This window comes from Symphalangus syndactylus, chromosome 1 (genome assembly GCF_028878055.3).
Source record: "Symphalangus syndactylus isolate Jambi chromosome 1, NHGRI_mSymSyn1-v2.1_pri, whole genome shotgun sequence".
NCBI classification, from domain to species: Eukaryota; Metazoa; Chordata; class Mammalia; order Primates; family Hylobatidae; genus Symphalangus; species Symphalangus syndactylus.
Genome location: NC_072423.2, coordinates 103,474,984 through 103,493,126, shown reverse-complemented (window position 1 = coordinate 103,493,126; position 18,143 = coordinate 103,474,984). Strand labels below are relative to the sequence as shown.

The 18,143-nt window shown below is 37.0% G+C and overlaps 1 protein-coding gene across 1 annotated transcript in view; it reads right to left on the bottom strand.

Annotated features, from left to right (window-relative positions):
• Positions 1-18,143, bottom strand: part of DNAH12 (dynein axonemal heavy chain 12) — a 278,772-nt gene that overhangs the window by 103,009 nt on the left and 157,620 nt on the right. The window contains exons 38-44 of the mRNA XM_055273198.2: positions 17,481-17,632; positions 13,939-14,077; positions 11,294-11,460; positions 5,508-5,763; positions 4,016-4,315; positions 3,324-3,502; positions 1,673-1,865 (exon numbers count right to left, since the gene is read on the bottom strand). Coding sequence (XP_055129173.2) covers positions 1,673-1,865; positions 3,324-3,502; positions 4,016-4,315; positions 5,508-5,763; positions 11,294-11,460; positions 13,939-14,077; positions 17,481-17,632 — 1,386 coding nt within the window. The remainder of the gene's footprint in view (positions 1-1,672; positions 1,866-3,323; positions 3,503-4,015; positions 4,316-5,507; positions 5,764-11,293; positions 11,461-13,938; positions 14,078-17,480; positions 17,633-18,143) is intronic.

Sequence of the window (18,143 nt, the reverse complement as noted above, 5' to 3'; positions counted from 1 at the left end):
TGGATCTAACAGATATTTACCAAACACTCCATCCAGCAACAGCAAAACATATATTATTCTCAAGTGCACATGAAACATTCTCTAGGATAGACCACATTAGGCCACAAAACAAGGCTTAACAAATTTTAAAAGATTGAAATCATAGAAAGTATCTTTCCTGATCACAATGGAACAAAACTAGAAATCAATACCAGAAGGAAAAATTTAAAAATTCACAATATATGAAAATTAAACTGTTAATTTAATTGTTAAACAACCAGTAAGTCAAAGAAGAAATCACAAGGGAAATTAGAAAATATCTTGAGAAAATGAAAACAAAAACAAACAAACCAAAACTTGAGGGATGCAGCAAAAGTAGTGCTAAGAGGGAAGTTTGTAGTTGTAAACACATACATTTAAAAAGAAGAGGCCAGACGCGGTGGCTGACATCTGTAATCCTAGCACTTTGGGAGGTTGAGGCACGTGGATTGCCTGAGCTCAGGAATTCAAGACCAGCCTGGGCAACATGGTGAAACCCATCTCTACTAAAATACAAAAAAAAAAAAAAAAAAAAAAAAAAAAAAATTATCCGGGCATGGCAGCGTGCACCTGTAATCCCAGGTACTTGGGAGGCTGAGACGGGAGAATTGCTTGAACCTGGGAGGCGAAGGTTGCAGTGAGCCGAGGTTGCACCACTGCACTCCAGCCTGGGTGACAGAGCGAGACTCCATCTCAAAAAAAAAAAAAAAAAAAAAAAAAAGAAGAAGAAGTATGCACTCCACTATCCTGTTGGTTACTGGGACAGCAACAAAGCTCTAAAGAAACTATTAAGATTACTACTAAGACAACATTAATGCCATCATCATCATCATCAGGTTCATGTTTAAATCTGCTAGAAACCATTTATTTATCTGAAATAAGTCCGCTCTGAACTGGAATAAATATATAGTCAGTGGCATAAGCCAGGTACAGAAAGATAAACATCACATGTTCTCACTTACTTGTAGGAGCCAAAAAAGTTGACCTCATGGAGGTAGAGAGTAGAAAGACAGTTATCAGAAGCTAGAAAGGAGAGGCAGACAGGGGAGGATAAAGAGAAGCAGGTCAATGGGTACGAACATGCAGTTAGAAGAAGTTCCAGTGTTCAATAGTACAATAGCGCAACTATATTGAACAATGTATTGCATATTTCAAGATAGAAGGTTTGCAATGTTCCCAACACAAACACATCGATGTTCTACATGATAGATATCCTAAATGTGCTGACTCCATAGTTATTCATTTTATGCATGTATCAAAATATCAATGTACCTCATAAATATGTACAAATATTATACATCAATTTTCTTTTAAAGCAGCAGCCATGGTAATAGTGTAGTGGATAAGACTTGAGTTAGAAAGCCTTGCTCTGTTGTGTGTCACATGTCACTCAGCTTCGGTGAAACACAGAGACAACCCACCTGCTGCATTGCATTGCTGTACCCATAGAATGAGATCATGTAGATAAAAGCAGTAAAAGCCAGGTAAAGCACTCAGGACAGAACTCAGCACACACAGTAGATGCTCTATGGACAGTATTATCACGATCATCATCACTGGAGTTCAGAATACAGCTACACAGGCTGGTTCTCTCTTTACAAGCAAAAGAATGTACTGTTTTCATTTTAGATACCAGGCTTCTTCATAATTTTACCTTCATATCCTCTCTCCATTCATTCATACCATAGCTCTTAGAAATTTCTGGTTGGAAAATATGCATTTTTGCCATGGATGTAGCCAGACGAGTTAAAGACTGACGACCACTTCCTCCAAGACCGACAAGCAAAGCATTTCCACCGGACTGCTTTAGAACTCGACATATTCTTGATAAATGTTCCAAAACATACCTATCACAAAAGAAAAATTTTATTAATGCATTACAATATAAATGTAAATGTACATTTACATGTAACTGTTGTTTTACTTTCCTAGAAGAATGTGACTTTGCTGTCCCATATGTTACTATTCCAATTTTAAAGAGTTTACTATCAAAAAGTGTGATTTTTCAAAAGCAGTTACAACTGGATCATTTGATGTAGGGGAAAACTAATTAAAAGTTCAAATTCAGGAAATTTGATATACAAGTTATACAAATAAAATGAAACATTAACTGCTAATACTGGCAGTATATTATCACTTTTATTAAATAGGTTTCTTCAGTCTCTTAAGATTTCTATGTGAGAAAAGATCATTACCTATAAAATAACAAATTCAGAAAAGGCACTTAGCTTCACTGGTAATTAGGTTAATTAAAATTAAAATGATAATGAAATACCATTTCACTCTCCTTAGACAAGAAAAACTACAATATCTGTCAATCTTAAGCATCAGCAAAGGTGAAGAACAATGGAAGCTCTCAAAGATAATAATCATTTTAAAAGATGTTTTGGCAAAATTTAGTAAAGTTGAAGATGCTTATATACTATGACATGATAATTCCACTTACAGGAAAATAGCCTAGAGAAATTCTCACACATGTACCCAAGGAGACACGAATGTGAATTTTCAAAGCCTTTTTTGTAATAGCAAAAACTAGAAGTCACCTAAAATTTGTCTCAGAAGAATGACTGCCTTGTGGTACAATTATATAATAGAATGCAATATAGTGATAAATATTCATTTTTCTGTGACTCTCACAATATGGAATAAACCAACTAGCAGAAGATTATATCCAGTATTATACCATTATATGCAGTTTTAAAATATGCAAAATAAGACTACATACATACTTAGGAATACACACATGTATAGTAAAATTCTAAGAAACACAAGTTTCGGCTGGGCGTGGTGGCTCACATTTGTAATCCCAGCACTTTGGGAGGCCAAGGCGGGTAGATCACTTGAGGTCAGGAATTTGAGACCACCCTGGCCAGCATGGTGAAACCCCATCTCTACTAAAAATACAAAAAAAATTAGCCGGGCATGCTGGCGCATGCCTGTAGTCCCAGCTACCTGGGAGGCTGAGGCAGGAGAATGGCTTGAACCCGGGAGGCAGAGGTTGCAGTGAGCTGAGATCATGCCATTGCACTCCAACCTGGGCAACAGAGCAAGACTCAGTCTCAAAAAAAAGAGAAAAAGAAACACAAGTTCCTTTTCACTGCTACTCGTATGACACAGGATGCAGTGAGAGATGGTGGCTATAACAGGGAACTTCAAATAAATTACTAATATTTTATGTCTTATGTTGGATAATGGGTACAAAGTCATTCACTGTATTTTTCTTTACACCTTTTGATACATTTTAAACATTTCATAATAACATTTTACAGATAGCAATTTCAAGCATCAACACCATATATAGGTACCTAAAAATGACAAGATTCATTCTTGTTTTGTGTGTTTGATTATACTCATCTAAGCACTGGTCCACAACATCACTAAAATGATGAATATTTGGAATTTCAATATAAACTCTATCATCTCCTTCAAGGTCAGGATTCATATAATCACCAAACATGAGATTTCTTAAGTCTTCTTCAGTTACCTATAGAAAGGAAATCAACAAATTATAGAACTTAAAACATGTAAAAACAAATTTAAGAAAATGTACAAAATTTTTGTTTCATCCATGTTATAAAGTAATTAATTTTTTAAACATTAGGGTAGTAAATAATGCACTTATAAAATTAATACCTGAAATTATATCCTTAGGATATAAAAAGAAAAGTACGATTTATATGTTTTGTTGTTGTTAGGCTAGAGAAGTCATTCTGGGTGACTCCCATTTGTTGAGTAGTTACTAAGTGATGGTCATCATGTTAAGCACTTTATATCTGTTATATCATTTATTCCCTATCACATAAGGTGTTATTCTTTAAATAACTTCTCTGTTGCATACTTTCCTATGAAGATAAATCTTCTCAAAACAAACACCTATTTACAAGGAATGCTAAAAGAATATGTTCATTAAGAAATGATTTTTAAAAATATAACTTAATTATAACTATTCATATATTGTACTGCTTTAACTCAATACGTTCTTGATCACCATACTCACTGGTGTATTTTGTTTCCTCAAATGTGAAAAGATACTGTCAAATGATTCTTTAAAATGGTCCTTTATAACAGTTTTAGTTAACTGGAATAGCCATCTTCGATCATCATCATTAATGAGGCGATCGTAAAACACTCGGAGAACCTCATGCACAAACAGACGGATCATAGTGTGTTTGCTCGCCATGGCATCTCTTTCAACGAGTAAACAGCCCCGGATGACACGTGAAAAATCACGCAAGTTGAAAGTATAATGGGATTTTGTGGGAGTGGGTAAAAGATTTTCCACGGATTGTTTATATATCTGAATATGAGAAAAGCAACAAAGCAAAAATAAAATGCTTATAATCAGCAAAGTCATGTAACCAATGGAATGTTATACAAAATATTTTATTTACTCTATCAGATTATATGGGCTTTGGCTGGGCACAGTGGCTCACATCTGTAATCGCAGCAGTTTTGGAGGCTGAGGTGGGCAGATCACCTGAGGTCAGGAGTTCGAGACAAGCCTGGCCAACGTGGCAAAACCCTGTCTCTACTAAAAATACAAAAATTAGCCAGGTGTCATGGCGCATGCCCATAATCCCAGCTACTCAGGAGGCTGAGGCAGGAGAATGGCTTGAACCCGGGAGGTGGAGGCAGACATTGCAGAGAGCCGAGATCATGCCATTGCACTCCAGCCTGGGCAACAAAGTGAGACTGTCTCAAAAAAAAAAAAAAAAAAGAAAGATTATACTGGCTTGGAAAATTGCATAGTACTAAGCCTAGCATGGCATATGTGTTTATTTTGGCTTACTGCACTCAACCAGGCATTATAAAGTTGAGGGAACTTAATATCCGATTCCATCCAAGCCCATCCAAGTAGAAACTTGTCTCTACATTTATTTCCCAGTTGTTATGGTTATGCCATTTAGAGGTGAATAATCTGAGGTTAAATAGTGAAAAACAAAATCTTTCAGAGAAAGGGAAATCAGATAACTCATGCTGAATCATTCCAAATGAAGAGGAAGATGAAATAATTTTCTTGTTACTACAGTCAACTTCAAAACAAGTCAATTTGTTCTCTCTCTTCCCTTCAATCTCTTATTCCCTCACCGCCCCTTCTTCCTTATATCTAAATTGGCTATAAGGAAATGAAGTATATTTTTACTATGTACTGAATTCACCAAATGAAGTTGAATGTTCTCTTAAAGGAAGGTGAATTAAGCCTTTTATAATATAGTCAAAAAAGGAAAACCAAAAAACTTTTTTTTTTTGAGATGGAGTCTCGTTCTGTCGCCAGGCTGGAGCGCAGTGGTGACGTTTTGGCTCACTGCAGCCTCCACCTCCCTCATTTCAAATCCTGTGATCTTCCTATTCTCTGGTCTTCTAAAGTTTCTCTGACACCAAAGACCAAAGCAGACAGCTAAGTGGGGAACAACATTAAAAAAATAAAATAAGGGCCAAATGAGGGAAATACGTACTACTAAAACATTTACACTGCATTACTGACTGACCTCCATAGTCCCATTGACTATCTGGTTCCCAATTACAAAGTACTCTGGAGGAAATTCACGCGTTCTAAGGTAGAATGCTACAATAGATGAGAAGATTCGGACCATAGTTTCATCACTAAAAGAATTAATACTGCAGATGCTGAAATGTCGAATACAACGGGGAGTAACTGGATTTCTTCCACCACCTGGAGGGCCCATTGCAGCAATCAGCTCTATGTCCACCAGCGTGATTTTACTTGTGTCCTTAAGGTCGTACCTTAGAAAGCGCACACAAAAAATTTAGATTATCTGTTATAAAGACAGTAAGATGGGATGAAATATACATCTCCCAAGAAATTTAATCAGATTTTAGCTTCTCTAAAAGGAGTAACTTCAGATAACACTTTGAGTAGGAGAGAAATTTTTTCTTAAAGCAGAATTTGGTTTCTCCCCTCAGTGACTGATTCTGTTACCCAGATTTTGGGTATCTGGAATGACCCTTCCTCTTATTTTTCCCCCTATTTCCTCCTACTCTTTCTTACAGTTTGACTCTCCATTTCTCCTTTCTTATTCCAAATCTAGAAGCATGGATGAGTGATCAATCCTATTTGTAGCTGTTTATAAATAAGGTGACCATATATCTCATTTTACCTAGGACAATTCTGGCTTGTGCTTGTTGTACTTAAGTAATTATTAATAACACTCCCCTTTTACTCCAGAAATGTCACAGTTTGAACACTAAGTTATATACTCAAACTGGTTATAGCAATGTCCTGATTTTCTTTTTCTCGTCTCAAACTGTATCTTCAGAGTGGATAAGGATGTCTAAATAGGATCTATACATTTTGTTATAGAAAGGGACTCATTAGGGAAAAATGAAATTTCAAAGTAGTTTTAATCAGAAAGAAGTATGAAATGAGAATTTAGTTGGAACCACTCAGAGTAAAAGGTTGCTATTGTCAATAAGCCATCAAGTCTTTAATGCTGAAGCTATTGCACACACACAGACATACAGACATACACATACAGATGCTGGGGGAGGAGTCTATCTAGCCAGTCCTTAGGCTAAAAGCATGCTAGAAAATATGAAAATATGGTTTTTGGTAACAACCCCAATAATCAATAGAAGACCAGCTAAGTAAATTACGGTGACATCCACATAATATTAAAGCCAATAAAATGAATGAGTAGACAGATATGCACTGATATGGCTATTTGAGATAAATATATAAGTGTAAAATAGTTTACAAAACATTACATGTACTATGAGCCTATTTTTAAACATAAAAATAGACTTATGTAGAAAAAAGTCACTGAGGAATAGTGATTGTCTCCTGATAATCACTAACTCAGGAGAGTGACTATCTTCTGAGATAATCGCAGTGATTATCTCAACAATGGTTATCTCCTGAAACAGAATTCCTAGGGCCTATAGTAATAACAAAAATGCATCTGTAAAATATGACTTAGCTTTGAAATTTGTCTACCCTTGTCTTGAGATAAAAATCATGGCATACTGAGGAATAGAAAAGTACATTTAAGAGGAGGAAAGGAAGAATTATTAATCCTAATTAAAAGGTGCTATATCTTGCATGTGAGAAACCAACCATATCACCATAAATTGGTGTGGGGAGAATGGAAGGGTTATCTACCAGATTGCTGTCAAATACAAGCCATCTCAAAGATATGGTAGGTAGTTCCAAGCAGCTACAGAAAATATACAGTTAAAAACATGGTAGAAAAATAGAGTGCTGATTATGGTTACTTAGGTTGGACACTACCCACAAATTCTTGACTTGGGGGAATGGTACTTTGAAGGATGTAACCTGTAAATTATTTTCAATAATTGAAACTAATAGTTGAAAAGTGCAGGCATACCCCATTTTATTTTACTTCATTTCATTAAGCGTTGCAGATACTGTGTTTTTTTTTTTTTTTTTTTTTTTGAGACGGAGTCTCGCTCTGTTGCCCAGGCTGGAGTGCAGTGGCGCAATCTCGGCTCACTGCAAGCTCCGCCTCCCGGGTTCAAGCCATTCTCCTGCCTCAGCCTCTCCGAGTAGCTGGGACTACAGGCGCCTGCCACCACGCCCGGCTAATTTTTTTTGTATTTTTAGTAGAGACGGGGTTTCACCGTGGTCTCAATCTCCTGACCTCGTGATCCGCCCGCCTCGGCCTCCCAAAGTGCTGGGATTACAAGTGTGAGCCACCGCGCCCGGCCTGATACTGTGTTTTTTTATAATCTGAAAAAGGTTTTTAGAAACCTGTGTTGAGTAGGTCTATAGGCACCATTTTTCCAACAGCATTTGCTTACTTCTGGTCTCTGTGTCACATTTTGGTAATTCTTGCAATATTTCAAACTTTTGCATTATTTTTATATCTGGTATGGTGATCTGTGATCTTTGATGTTACTATTGTAATTGTTTTGGAGCACCATGAATTGACCTACATAAAAAGAAAACCTTAACTGATAAATACTGTGTGTGTTCTGACTGTTCCACTGACTGGCTGTTCCCCATCTCTCTCCCTCTTCTCAGACCTTCCTATTCCTTGAGATACAACAATATGGAAGTTAGGCCAATTAATAATCCTCCAGGCCAGGCGTGGTGGCTCATACCTGTAATCCCAGCCCTTTAGGAGGCCAAGGCGGTGGTTCACTTGAGGTCAGGAGTTCAAGACCAGCCTGGCCAACATGGCAAAACTGTCTCTACTAAAAATACGAAAATTAGCCAGGTGTGGTGGTGTGTACCTGTAATCCCAGCTACTTGGGAGGCTAGGGCATAAGAATCACTTGAACCTGGGAGGTGGAGGTTGCAGTGAGCCAAGATCACACCACTATACTCCAGCCTGAGTGACAGAGCAAGATTTTGTCTCAAATAAAGGCAAAAAAAAAGCCAAAAACCTCTCAGTAAACTAGGAATAAAGGTAACTTCCTCAACTTGGTAAGGAATATCTACAAAAACCCTAGAGCTAACATCATACCTAATGGTGAGACTCTCCAAGCTTTCCCACTAAGATCAGGAACAAAATAAGAATGTCCCCTCTCACAACTTCTTTTCAACATCATACTGAGGGCTAGCGATAAGACAAAAAAAAAAAAAAAAGGTATACAGCCTGGGAAGAAAAAAATGAAACTGTCCTTGTTTGCAGGTAACATGGTGATCTATAAAGAAAATCTGAAAGAACTACAAAAAACTCCTGGAACCAATAAGCAATTATAGCAAGCTTGTAAACAGTTACCATGTAAAAGTCAATCACCTTTTTATATACCAGCAATAAACAAGCGGAATTTGAAATTAAAAGTACAACACCTGGGCCAGGCACAGTGGCTCATGCCTGTAATCCCAGCATTTTGGGAGGCCGAGGAAGGTGGATCACTTGAGGTCAGGAGTTCCAGACCAGCCTAGCCAACATGGTGAAAACCTGTCTCTACTAAAAATACAAAAATTAGTTGGGCATGGTGGCACATGCCTGTAATCCCAGCTACTTGGGAGGCTGAGGCAGGAGAATCTCCTGAACCCAGGGGCAGAGGTTGTAGTGAGCCAAGATCATGCCACTGCACTCCAGCCCGGGTGACAGAGCGAGACACTGTCTCAAAAAAAAATAAAAAGAAAAGAAAAGGAAAGTACAACACCATTTACATTAGCACCCACCCCCAATGAAACACTTAGGGATATATCTAACAAAATACATAGAAGATCTATATGAGGAAAACTGTAAAACCCTGATGAACTAAATTGAAGTACTAAATAAAGAGAGGTATTCCATGTTCACGGATAGGAAAACAATATTATGAAGATGACAGTCTTTCCAAACTTGACTTGTAGATTCAATGCAATCCCAATCTAAATCACAGCAAGTTATTTTTTGGATATTGAGAAACTGATTCTAAAGTTGATATGGAGAGGCCAAAGGCCCAGATTAGTCAACACTATTGAAAGAGAAGAACGAAGTCAGAGGACTGACACTACCCAACTTTAAGGCTTACTATAGAACTACAGTAGTCAAGACAATGTGGTACCAGCAGAACAGACAAAATAGGTCAATGGAACAGAATAGAGAGCCCAGAAATAGCCCCAATAAATATAGTCAACTGATCTTTGACAAAGGAGAAAAGACAATATTATGGAGCAAAGATAGTCTTTTCAAGGAATGTTTCTGGGCACAGTGGCTCATACCTATAATCCCAGCTACCTAGGAGGCTGAGGCAGTTGGATTGCTTGAAGCTAGAATTTTGAGAACAGCCTTGACAACATAGCAAGACCCCTGTCTTTTAGCAAAAGACAAATATTGTTAAACAACTGGACATACACATGCAAAAAACTGACCTATACACAATTTTACACCCTTCACAACAATTAACTAAAAATGGATCACAGGCCTAAATATTAAATGCAATACTATAAAACTCCTAGGAGATAGCAAAGGAGTAAACCTAGTTGAACTTGGGTATGGCAATGACTTTTTCAGACACAACACCAACGGATTGGTTGAGAAACTGGACTTCATTAAAATTAACAACTTCTGCCCTGCCAAAGACAATGTCAAGAGAATGAGAAGACAGGCCTGACTTGGAGAAAATAATTGCAAATGACACATCTGATAAAGGACTATTATCCAAAATATACAAAGAACTCTTAAAACTAAATGATAAGAAAGCAAACAACCCAATTTAAAAATGGCCAAAGATCCTGACAAACACCTCAACAAGTAAGATACACAGAGGGCAAATAAACATATTAAAAGATGCTTCTTACCATATGTCATCAGGGAAATGCAAATTAAAACAATGAAATACCACCACACACTCATTAGAATGGCCAAAATCTAGAACACTGACAATACCAAATGCCAGAGAAGACGTGGAGCAACACTAAAACACTAACTCTCATTCATTCCTGATGGGAATGCAAAATGGTATGGTTATTTTGGAAGATAGTTTGGTGGTTTCTTACAAAACTACATGTATTCTTATCATATTGTTCAGCAATTATGTTCCTTGGTATTTACTCAAAGAAGTTGACAACTTATATCCATGTAAAACCTATGCACAAATGTTTATAGCAACTTTATTCATAATTGTTGAAAACTTGGAAGCAACCAAGATGTCCTTCAGTAGGTTAATGGATTAGTTAATTGTGGTTAACCAGACAACTGAATGTTACTCAGTGCTAAAAAGAAATGAGCTATCAAGCCATGAGAAGATATGAATGAAACTCAAATGCATATTACTAAATGAAAGAAGCTAATCTGAAAAGGCTATATACTGTATTATTCCAACTATACGACATTCTGAAAATGGCTAAACTATAGAGAGAGTAAGAGATTAATGGATCTCTTACAAAGGGGCTGAAGTTGGGGGAGGAATGAAAAGAGAACACAGAGGATCTTTACAGCAGTGAAAATACTCCGTATGATATTATAATGATGGATACACATCATATACATTTCTCCAAACCCATAGCATGTAGAACACATAAAGCAAACCCTAAAGTAAACTATGGACTTTGCGTGACTATGATATACCAATGTAGGCTTATCAATTGTAACAAATGTGCCAATTTGGTGGGGATGTTGAGATTGAGGAGGCTATGCATGTGTGGGGGCAAGGAGTATACAGGAAATCTCTGTGCCTTCCTCTTAATTTAAAATAGTCTTTTCAAAAGATATTAGAGAGCCTTCATGTATAGGAAAATCTGAGCAACCATTCTTTTCCCTAAATATCTTGAAAAATGTATTATTTTACTTTAAAAACCTAAAATAAAAACTGAGGTATAACTTTGGCATAACTTATTGAATTAAATAGTTACCAATGTCCACAGTCAAAAAATTGTCGTAATAATTCAATAGGTGGTTGAGCTCCATACTTCTCCAATGCAGGCATATTCATATCGTCTATAAAAATTATACACTTCTTTCCCATAGGTGGTCCAAAGACTCCTTTGCGTCTTTTATCCAGTCTAGCCATGATAATGTTCTAAAATATAAACGAAGAGTGGTATATTTACCTATAATTGAATTCGGAATTTATTATCATACTTATGTTAAATCAGTATCAACAAGTAAAACAACCCATTTTGCCAGAATCCATGGAATTTTTACCAGTAACAATTGCTATTTGCTTAATTTATCAATGATTAACTTAACATAAAATACCATATTTAGCACCAGAAAAAAAAAAGTTTAAGTTTCTGTAGGGAAATCATACCAAGCAGCATTATGTGTGTTTGTTTTTATTTATTCATATTTAGGGTGATACTAAATTTCACAATAAACATCATTCGAACATTTGTTGAAATCCTGTGCACTCACAATTGTTACACACATATATTTATGTATTATCTTTGTATAGTATATGCATGTTTCTACAACATTTCTACAAATGTCACCAAAATTTCTACAATATTTTCCTCACTGGATAACCAACATATTTTAATTTTTTTCTTCACTGAATAATTTTCCTTTCCAACTTTTATTTTAGATTCAGGGAGTACACATGCAGGTTATATGGGTAATTGTGTGTTGTGAGGGTTTGGTGTACAGATTATTTCATCACTCAGGTAATAAGCATAGTACCCAACAGGCAGTTTTTCAATCCTCACCCTCCTCCCCCGCTCCACTCTCAAGTAGGCCCCGATTTCTGTTGTTCCCTCCTTTGTGTCCATCTGTACTCAACAATGTATCTGTTAATTTTAACTTACTTAATATTTAAATGCATTAATCTTTACATTTGGCAGCTTTTTTTTTTTTTATATTATACTTTAGGGTTTTAGGGTACATGTGCACAATGTGCAGGTTTGTTACATATGTATCCATGTGCCATGTTGATTTCCTGCACCCATTAACTCATTTAGCATTAGGTGTATCTCCTAATGCTGTCCCTCCCCCCTCCCCCCACCCCACAACAGTCCCCGGAGCGTGATGTTCCCCTTCCTGTGTCCATGAGTTCTCATTGTTCAATTCCCACCTATGAGTGAGAACATGCGGTGTTTGGTTTTTTGTCCTTGCGATAGTTTACTGAGAATGATGTTTTCCAGTTTCATCCATGTCCCTACAAAGGACATGAACTCATCATTTTTTATGGCTGCATAGTATTCCATGGTGTATATGTGCCACATTTTCTTAATCCAGTCTATCGTTGTTGGACATTTGGGTTGGTTCCAACTCTTTGCTATTGTGAATAGTGCCGCAATAAACATACGTGTGCATGTGTCTTTATAGCAGCATGATTTATAGTCCTTTGGGTATATACCCAGTAATGGGATGGCTGGGTCAAATGGTATTTCTAGTTCGAGATCCCTGAGGAATCGCCACACTGACTTCCACAATGGTTGAACTAGTTTACAGTCCCACCAACAGTGTAAAAGTGTTCCTATTTCTCCACATCCTCTCCAGCACCTGTTGTTTCCTGATTTTTTAATGATGGCCATTCTAACTGGTGTGAGATGGTATCTCACTGTGGTTTTGATTTGCATTTCTCTGATGGCCAGTGATGAGGAGCATTTCTTCATGTGTTTTTTGGCTGCATAAATGTCTTCTTTTGAGAAGTGTCTGTTCATGTCCTCTGCCCACTTTTTGATGGGGTTGTTTGTTTTTTTCTTGTAAATTTGTTTGAGTTCATTGTAGATTCTGGATATTAGCCCTTTGTCAGATGAGTAGGTTGCAAAAATTTTCTCCCATTGTGTAGGTTGACATTTGGCAGCTTTTTATAGCTAAAATAAATGTGGATGCTTTCTTATAGTTCTAATACTTTGGGAACTCACTTGTCCATTGGAAAAATAAACCAAAATTATTTTCATTCAAATAAAGCTCCACAGTAAAGGAGTTCTAAATTTGTAAGATTTTGAAGTTCAGTGAAGTATATAGACTTAACACAACAGAAATGAGGCCAGGAGAGAATGGAGAGGCATAAATTTGGGAATGGATGATAAAAACGGCAAATAGAAACAGTTTCATGAAGTAGTTTCACCTTGACACATTTGAGGGCAAAGGGTAGGATGCACTCATGTGGTTCCTGTCACAGGCCCATGGTTTGAAAGGTCCAGGGAGCAGCAAATGCCCCTAATGACCATCTAGGAGGGTCTTGAGAGAACAATTCAAAGTTCTCTCATTTCTCCCTAGGTCTCCCCACCCCTGCCCCACCCTATGTGTGTGTTTGTGTGTGTGTGAGTGTGTGTCTTTTATACTCCCTTCACCAGTTAAGAAATCAATTGTTGCTTCTTCTCAGGCTTAAAAAAACAAAAAAACAGGTGATAAAGCTCAATAACCCACTATTAACGTAAAAATGTTCTCTGAAACTTACATCATTAATTCCAAAAACTTGTAACTCCCCAAACATTTGAAAGTTTTAAATTCATAGATTTACACAGTTGCTTATTTAATGTACAATTTTAAACACTGAGCAAATAAGACAGAAAAATTAATGATAGACCCACATTTCTGTCTTTAAACTAACCTGAACCTGATTGGCACTGGTCCGTGCAGATAAGTTAATATAAAAAGGAAAGTATTGGTCCTTTTCCAAGTGATTCATTAGCTTATCCTTCACATACACAGATTTTCCTGTACCCGTGGGACCCACAAAAAGGAGTGGCCTTAATGGAAACAATGAATATATTATTCAAAATGGAAAAAAAGAATACATTTCTACCAAAGGAGGTGGTAGTTAAAAGCTTACATAAGAATCAAATCATCTTCCTTAAAAACTTATACTTTTACCTATAGTTATTTCATGAAAGACAGATAAAAGTAATGATTGGCATACATTTTTGCATAACATTGCAGAGACTTTATTTTGTGTCTTTTTATTTTTTATTCTTTTTTTTTTGAGACAGAGTGTCACTTAGTTCCCCAGGCTGGAGGGCAGTAGGGTGATCCTGGCTCACTGCAACCTCCACCTCCTAGGTTCAAGCAATCCCCCTGCCTCAGCCTCCCAAGTAGCTGGGACTACAGGCATGCACCACCACACCCGGCTAATTTTTCTATTTTTAGCAGAGACGGGTTTCACTGTGTTGGCCAGGCTGGTCTCGAACTCCTGACCTCAAGTAATCCACCTGCCTCGGCCTCCCAAAGTGCTGGGATTACAGGCATGAGGCACCATGCCTGAGCTATTTTTATTTTTTGAGATAAGGTCTCACTCTGTCACCCAGTCTGGAATGAAGTGGCACAATCATAGCTCACTGCAGCCTTGAACTTCTGGGCTCAAGTGATCCTCCTGCCTCAGCTTCCCAAGTAGCTAGGACTACAGGTGGCATGCCACCACACCAGGCTAATTTTTTTACTTTTAATGTTTTAAAGAGACAGGGCCTGGCTATGTTGCCCATGCTGGTCTCAAACTCTTGGCCTCAAGTGATCCTCTCGTCCCAGCCTCCCAAAGCACTGGGATTACAGACAGGAGCCACTGGGCCCGGCCTTGCAGATACTTTAATAGTAATAAATTATTATTTGAATAGATGTAATGTCGCTATATACAAAACACTTATGAAACAAGTAATATGCTTAACTTTTCAGAGCAGAAAGTCAAAGTCTGTCTCCTCAGAAAAGAGCTGTATTTGTACTTTTAGGGTACAGACATGGGGGCAGTATGTGAATAACAAGGGGATGACAATAATGTTTCCCAGTGATCTCAATAGCCAAAGGTTTTGTGAGAGATGGAATGACAGTGAATTCTAAAGCTAACAGTTATGTGTATGTGTACTGTTAATAGCATTTTTAAATCAATTCAATTACTAACTGAAAATATTTGTCTAAAAGCAAACTCTAAAGAATTCCCCATTCAGTGAATGGGGAATTCAAGCAAGGTTTCCCATTCTTAAGTGATCATAACTAATTTTAAGAGGAAAAGTAATCATATGAGTTTGTGTTCACAAAACTCTGGAGAATCCCAGTTTGAGAACTGCTGCATTAAAAATAAAATACTATCATTTTGAATGATAACTTGTTATTACACAATACATAAAGACAACACAGGCCGGGCGCAGTGGCTCACGCCTGTAATCCCAGCACTTTGGGAGGCCGAGGCAGGCGGATTACCTGAGGTCGGGAGTTTGAGACTAGCCTGACCAACATGGAGAAACCCCATCTCTATTAAAAATAGAAAATTAACTGGGCATGGTGGCGAATGCCTGTAATCCCAGCTATTTGGGAAGCTAAGGCAGGAGAATCGCTTGAACCCAGGAGGCAGAGGTTGTGGTGAGCTGAGATTGTGCCATTGCACTCCAGCCTAGGCAAGAAGAGCGAAATTCCTTCTAAAAAAATTTTTTTAAAAGACAAACACAAAGGCCAGCACTGAAACTGAATAATAGCCATATTCAGTCCTAAGGGGTCATCTAAGTGAGCCAAACTATGCTAGTATTAATTTTGAAAATTGTTACTGAAATATGAACACAAAATTAAAGTTCTTTCAGAACCAGAGTGACCCCTGAGAATTCATCTACATGTTCCAGTCTGAGTAACACTAGCTCTATTAAAATCTATTTATTAAAATAGTATTAATAAATTTCTGTTCTTAACTTGGGGTCCATGAGCCAACTAAAAACATTCATAGAATTCAGAGAATCTGTGAACTTGAACGACAAAAAGGTTATATCTTTACTTTTTGCTATCCTCTAAAAATGTAGCAATTGTATGAATAGTGCCTGTAATCTCAGCTACTCGGGAGGCTGAGGTAGGAGAAGTGCTTGAACCCAGGAGGCAGAGGTTGCAGTGAGCAGAGATCATGCCACTGCACTCCAGCCTGGGAGACAGAGCACAAGCAACTGTCTCAAATAAATAAATATATATATGGTTTACTTTATAATTCTATTTGTACTTATTTATTTAAAAGTATTATTCTGACAAATGGTTCTTGGCACAAAAGAACTGTATTGCCAGGCACGGTGTAATCCTAGCACTTTGAGAGGCTGAGGCGGGTGGATTGCTTGAGCTCAGGTGTTCAAGATGAGTCTGGGCAACCTGTCTCTTCCAAAAAAAAAAAAAAAAAAAAAAAAAAAAAAAAAAAAAAAAGCCAGGCATAGTGGTGCGTGCTTGTAGTCCCAGCTACTTGAGAGGCTGAGGTGGGAGGATTGCTAGAGCCTGGGAAGTCAAGACTGCAGTGAGCCGTGATTGCACCACTGTACTCCAGCCTGGGTGACAGAGTGAGACCCTGTCTCAAAAAAAAAAAAAAAAAAAGAACTGCTATACTAGAAATGTCACAGAATTGGCAACTGTCTTCCTTGCTTAGCTTCTAAATGCAAAAATGCAACTACGGACACAAAATACGGGTAAACTAATTTTCCCTCATAAGCTATTTTTCCTGTTTTTTTTTTTTAAACGAGATAAAATTGGTCACAGAATGCATTCAGAAACAGGTTCTTTAAAAAAAATGACATTTATGATTATATAAAAAAAGACATTTATGATTATATAAACTTGCCTAGTTTAAATTTATGATTATATAAACTTGCCTAGTTTAAATTATACCTAGTGTTTTAAAAGAAAAATAACTATTAAATGTTATTAAGAAAGTTGGTATGGATATGCAAACAGTACACATCTAGGCTTTCGATCAGTTTCATGTGTCTTTACTTTTGATGGACTCTTCTGAGTTTTTCATATTCATCTTAAGTTATGGAATCCAGAACTGGCATAGGACATAGGTGAAAAATGCTAAATGTAATAGGAGAATGTGGATCATGGTTACTTTGATGTCTCAGGAGTACGCTCAATCTTTAAGTAGACTGCGTTCCTTTGTAACAGTAACACAGCAGAAGACTTTCAAAAATGTAAGGCGACTTATGAGGCAGCAAAGTATGATGGCAAGGGCTTTGGAGTGGGCAATGGGAAATGTGCATTCCAGGTTTGCCAATAGCAACAGATGTCACTTCCAACATGCCAACAAGTCCCCCAGGATTTCAGTTATCTGAAAAAGGATGATCTCAAATACTTCAAAAATTGCCATAATCCTATTAAAATGGTACTTTTACATTCAAAAAACTTGTTTATAGCAGAGTTCCTTACTTTGCATAGGTAATACTCAAATCCATTAGAAACGTATATCTAATTGTGTCCATCGTAGGGACTATGATATCTTGAATCTTGATTTGTTTATCTCCTAAATTAGTATTTTTAATTAATTCATTCCAATGGACCCAGCGACCTTTGTTTTTCAACTACAAGAAAATATAAGTTTTAAAATATTAAAACCATGTACTTGCTGTATCTGAAAGGCTCTTTTCAACACTTATACTATTATATTAGCTTTTAAAAACTTTAGTCTTCTCCCTTTTAATAAAATATTACATTCATATGAAAGAACACATATAGCATATTTTAAGTCATAAGCAGATTAATAAAATAAGCATTCATGAAAACACCAATTTAAAAAATACATATTTTTTCAATTTTCCTTTTTAATAACCTGAAAAACGTAATGTAACTTTTGTTATCACATATTCAACATATCTAACATTTCAGGTACTTTTGCCTTTATGTCTTAACACTCCAATAATCCCCAAATGCCTTCAAGATGTCCTTTTGCATAAATCAAGTATTTATTTGAAAGCCACTCTAATGTACTTCAAGTCACAATTTCCTGGATTTTGGCTTTACTTTTTTTTTTTTTTTTTTTGAGACGGAGTCTTGCTCTGTCGCCCAGGCTGGAGTGCAGTGGCGCAATCTCGG